General features: G+C 38.1%; 1 protein-coding gene across 4 annotated transcripts in view; it reads right to left on the bottom strand.

Moving 5' to 3' along the window:
- Window positions 1–5,000, bottom strand: part of LOC119599330 (upstream activation factor subunit spp27-like) — a 19,071-nt gene that overhangs the window by 6,639 nt on the left and 7,432 nt on the right. For 2 of the 4 annotated variants that reach the window (XM_037949084.1, XM_037949086.1), the window contains exons 3-5: window positions 4,911–5,000; window positions 4,504–4,729; window positions 1,320–2,219 (exon numbers count right to left, since the gene is read on the bottom strand). The exon at window positions 4,911–5,000 is cut by the window's right edge and continues 39 nt beyond it. In XM_037949084.1, the coding sequence (XP_037805012.1) occupies window positions 2,152–2,219; window positions 4,504–4,729; window positions 4,911–5,000 (384 nt within the window). In that variant the 3' untranslated portion in view covers window positions 1,320–2,151. Of the gene's footprint in view, window positions 1–1,319; window positions 2,220–4,503; window positions 4,730–4,910 lie in introns of those variants that run through there. The other 2 variants (XR_005231062.1, XM_037949085.1) reach the window with 2 other exon arrangements.

The following is a 5,000-nucleotide window of genomic DNA, read 5'->3' as shown; positions in this document are numbered from 1 at the left end:
TTTTAGGAATGAGTTATGATAAAGGTTAATTTTCTAGGTTGAACATATTTAAAGGGTATTTGCAATTGTGAAAAGGTAAGAGGGGAGCTGATGGGGTATGTATTTAGTAAAATTTGTTAGGGTAAGGAATAGGGAGTATTTTGATTAAGTATTGTGGCAAAAACGGCAAAAATGAATTGATGATTAGGATAAGTGGACAGACCAAGGGGAGGAAGAGAAGGAAAATGAAATGAGAAGAAAACCCCTGCAAAGTTTAGTTGAGGCAAGGGCCGAGGTTCAGGGTAGGAGTGATCACTGCATCAGGCCTGTTTCCATCTCCTAAGACCTCCATGACAACAAGTAAGGGACTGGGGATATATATAGATATATAGATATTCATATATATATAAATTTACTTCACCCACTTTACAATCAACTAATGATTTTACTTGAAGATAATCCCAAATAGATGAAGTGATTATACTCCGTTTATTAAGAATGGAATGTATACAACAGCAGTAAATCCTACAGTAAACTTGTTCCTAATTGGACAATGGAACTTTTTCATGAAATAATTCAGTCTTTACTTTTCAGGAGATTGATACTATTTTCATGGAATTTATGTTGAATTATCAGCCTTTATTAAATGACTATGAACACTGAATACCGTGCCACACAATGTCACAACTCATTTTCTTTGCAGGACGCAAGACTATTCATTCATTTTTCTATAAAAATGAGAATGTCTAAAAACCCAGTACCCCTGCGACTTTCTTCGTAATCTCTTAATGCAAGCAGTAATTGAGGTGCAAGTAAAATTTTACCAATTTAGAGGAAATTCCCACATTTTCCCCTTTAGTATTGTTTCATGAAAGTAGTACTGATATTTCATTCAGAAAGCAATATCAAGTCAAATTATGAAATAACAACCAGTGAGCAGACTTACATTCATGATCTTGCGAGATTTTGCACTGGACGCACATCATTTACTTCAACAAAAATTAAAAAAACTCAAAAGACCATGCATACAAAAGAAAGAAACAAATTCAATGCACGTAGAGGTCATTTTAGTGGGATCAAAAATAAATGAAAGCACTTTTAAAAAATTATTTACTTCATGCTTTCAAGAATTCATACAAGGGGGATAATACTTTTATAAGGGCAAGAATACAAGTCATGTCCTATTTTTTTCCCAAAATATTTATAAAAAAATGTACTGTTGTGACAAATTTTTAAATATTTTTTTTGTAAACTATCTGGTTTTTTACATTATAGAAATGAAATTAATAAAATCCGAAATAACTCTCAAAAACCTACACATACTCCAAGATTTTTTTTTCTTTTTTAAGTCACAAAGCATTCTTATAGTTGGAATGCAGCAACCCGATAAATAATGATAAGTAAACCTAAAAAGCAGGACCTATCTACTTTTAAGCCACAGAAAAATCATAATAATACGTTTATTATACAATGCTATCGTCCAAAACAGAAGAATGTAATGATTAATGGTTTTTGTTATATATGAAGAAGTGAGCTGGCTAAGGTGTAGTTAACTCTCCATTACAATGAACACATCAGACAATAAAAAAGAGGAAAGGAAACGAGGGGAGGCAGATTTGACCATATGAATATCGCTATTCTGTGAACAAGACGTTAAACTGTAATAAAAAAAAAAAAAAATCCAAGTAAAAAAAAGATTTTTTTTTTTTTCTTTTTACAAGCACATCCACTAATGCATATTCCACTGATGACAATAAGATACAAAAGGCACACACCAAACAATGCTTAGGAAGAAGAGTTAGACCCTCTCCACAGAATATACATGACGTAAACAATACACCTTCCTCACTAACCCTAGTGAGATTACAAGGAAACAGAAGGAAAAAAAATTATTCTCCATTACACTAAAGAATATAATCATAATTTGTCCACTTAATTTTTAGCACATTACTGACCCTCATTTCTGGACAGTTTTATGCCGAATGAAATAAAGACATTAATAAATTAATTCAAGAGAAAAAAAAAAAAAAAAAAAAACTTAGGTTGTGAGGGTTTCCAACTAAGCAGGTCTGGTTGTGAGAACGGCCAAACGCCTGGCAGCTACAGGATGGTCAACTGCCACGTGTGCTAGGCATTGCAGGCTGACAAAGGTCCCTAGGAGGAGGAGTAATCTTAAGCTGCCTCGAGGAAATGCTCCTTCAGGTGTTTCATCATGCCAAATGTACGGAAGCGCTTTACACCTGGAATGGAGAGAAGGCATTGTAGTTAAATATTCATGAACTTACACATATACACACATACATACGTATATACATACACATACATACACAATTTGCACATGATGGATAAACATTTTTAGAATTCGTATTCTACAACAGATTCATTAGAAAACATTGAAAGGACTTTAATTTTATTTTTTATTTTTCACCTAAGGAATTAACCATCTTTTCTGTACATGTGTTAAAATAATACACAAGATATTTAAAATTCCCCATATTCCCTTACACCTTTCTGCATATTTTCGATGCCAGCTTTATAATCATTAAGCATCTGGCTTCTCAGAGAGAAAATGGTCAAAAAAACAAAATGCAAACAAAAACTTAAAGTTTATACCTAAATTTCTCCTACAATTATGTTCATGTACCTTCATCATTTGTACATAATAAATGCCTGTAACTTTCCAATATTATTGGATTGCATCAAGTAACAGAAATAACAATACAAACCCTTCCCATACCATTTATATTTGCACATGATATTCATGCCACCATGGATGTACATCTGTACTAGACTGCATACATGGGGGTGTTGTATATTTGTAAGGGAGAAGTGTGTGTGTGTGTGTGTGTGCGCGCAAGTGTAAGAGTGCGTGTGTGTGTGTGCGCGCAAGTGTAAGAGTGCGTGTGTGTGTGTGCGCGCAAGTGTAAGAGTGCGTGTGTGTGTGTGCGCGCAAGTGTAAGAAATGCGTGTGTGTGTGTTTCGCGCAAGTGTAAGAGTGCGTGTGTGTGTGTGGCGGCAAGTGTAAGAGTGCGTGTGTGGGTCTGTGCGCAAGTGTAAGAGTGCGTGTGTGGGTCTGTGCGCAAGTGTAAGAGTGCGTGTGTGGGTCTGTGCGCAAGTGTAAGAGTGCGTGTTTTGGGTCTGTGCGCAAGATGTAAGAGTTTCGTGTGTGGGTCTGTGCGCAAGTGTAAGAGTGCGTGTGTGGGTCTGTGCGCAAGTGTAAGAGTGCGTGTGTGTCTGTGCGCAAGTGTAAGAGTGCGTGTGTGTCTGTGCGCAAGTGTAAGGGGTGCGTGTGTGTCTGGTGCGCAAGTGTAAGAGTGCGTGTGTGGGTCTGTGCGCAAGTGTAAGAGTGCGCGTGTGTCTGTGCGCAAGTGTAAGAGTGCGCGTGTGTGTCTGTGCGCAAGTGTAAGAGTGCGCGTGTGTGTCTGTGCGCAAGTGTAAGAGTGCGCGTGTGTGTCTGTGCGCAAGTGTAAGAGTGCGCGTGTGTCTCTCTGTGCGCAAGTGTAAGAGTGTGTGTCTCTCTGTGCGCAAGTGTAAGAGTGTGTGTCTCTCTGTGCGCAAGTGTAAGAGGGGTTTGTGTGTGTGTCTGTGCGCAAGTGTAAGAGTGTGTGTGTGTCTGTGCGCAAGTGTAAGAGTGTGTGTGTCTGTGCGCAAGTGTAAGAGTGTGTGTGTGTCTGTGCGCAAGTGTAAGAGTGTGTGTGTGTCTGTGCGCAAGTGTAAGAGTGTGTGTGTGTCTGTGCGCAAGTGTAAGAGTGTGTGTGTGTCTGTGCGCAAGTGTAAGTGTGTGTGTGTGTGTGTGTGTGTGTGTGTGTGTGTGTGTGTGTGTGTGTGTGTGTGTGTGTGTGTGTGTGTGTGTGTGTGTGTGGTGCGTGTGTAAGTATAAGTTCACATTTGGGAAAATCCTATATTTTCAGATAATTAAGCAAAAATCCTGAATTTTCAGATTAGTTTTTTTCAGACTGATCTCAATTAGTTATATCATAAATGGAGAAGGTACATATGCCTTTAAAGCTGTAAAATACGGTTTGACCAGTGATGGCTTACACCCTAGTTAGATAAACTTAGGTGTCAAGAACATTCATGTGGGATAATATTGGACATCCAAAAACCTGCCTTTACTCTATTCTGATACTTCCAATCAAAATCCTCTAATTCCTATTACACATAAATGAAGAAACAAAAATCGACCCCATTTCAATAATAGGCTTCCAGAGTAAGTGACAGATTTCTGATACAGTCACTGAGTGGTTAACTTTAAATAATTCTGCAATTATCCCAATGATCATGGGGATCAATTTTTTCATGACACTTTATTATATATTGTTACACAAGCTTTCATAAGCATATGTATGCAACAATAAAAGAAAAATGCCTTTAAATTTTTCAAAAAGGACAAATAAGTGAGTTAGTGCATATGCTACAATTATGTCCCAAGCCAGATGAGCACATAAATAAATGAACACAAGGCTCAAAATGTTTGAAAAGGGATGAATACCACTCGGGCTCAAAAAAGGCCTCCACACTTACCGAACACTTTCAAGAGCTGATCATCACAGATAGCATATTGCTTATTTTTAGGGTCCTGCAGTTCCCTCTCCTTGATAACAGCCCACAATTTCTTGACTACTTCATGACGGGGCATTACATCAGCTCCAACAACATCGGCGAGTTCGGGAGACAATTTGAAAGACTTTGTGAAGGCAGACTTCTTGCCACGCCCACCACCTCCACCTCCCTTCTTTGCTGGACTCTGCTGTGATGCATTTATGCTTTTCATTAGTTTTGGGAATTACCAAAAGACATTATCAAGTGTAACAAAATGGTAAGTGCTGCATTTTGCTAATTCTCTGCATGAAACCAAGATATATATAGGATTTTATATATAGACAGATAAATAGATAGATAGAATGATAAACAAACTAGGTTATACTAACCCTCTTCCTCTTGCCCCACTCTTCGTCGGAGTCGTCATCATCAGAAGCCCTCCTCTTTTTGGGGCTGGCCTTGGGCTTCCTGGGCTTCTT

Source organism: Penaeus monodon, chromosome 42 (assembly GCF_015228065.2).
Source record: "Penaeus monodon isolate SGIC_2016 chromosome 42, NSTDA_Pmon_1, whole genome shotgun sequence".
NCBI classification, from domain to species: Eukaryota; Metazoa; Arthropoda; class Malacostraca; order Decapoda; family Penaeidae; genus Penaeus; species Penaeus monodon.
Note: the sequence above shows the minus strand (reverse complement) of the source record. Positions and strands in the feature narration are given on the sequence as shown.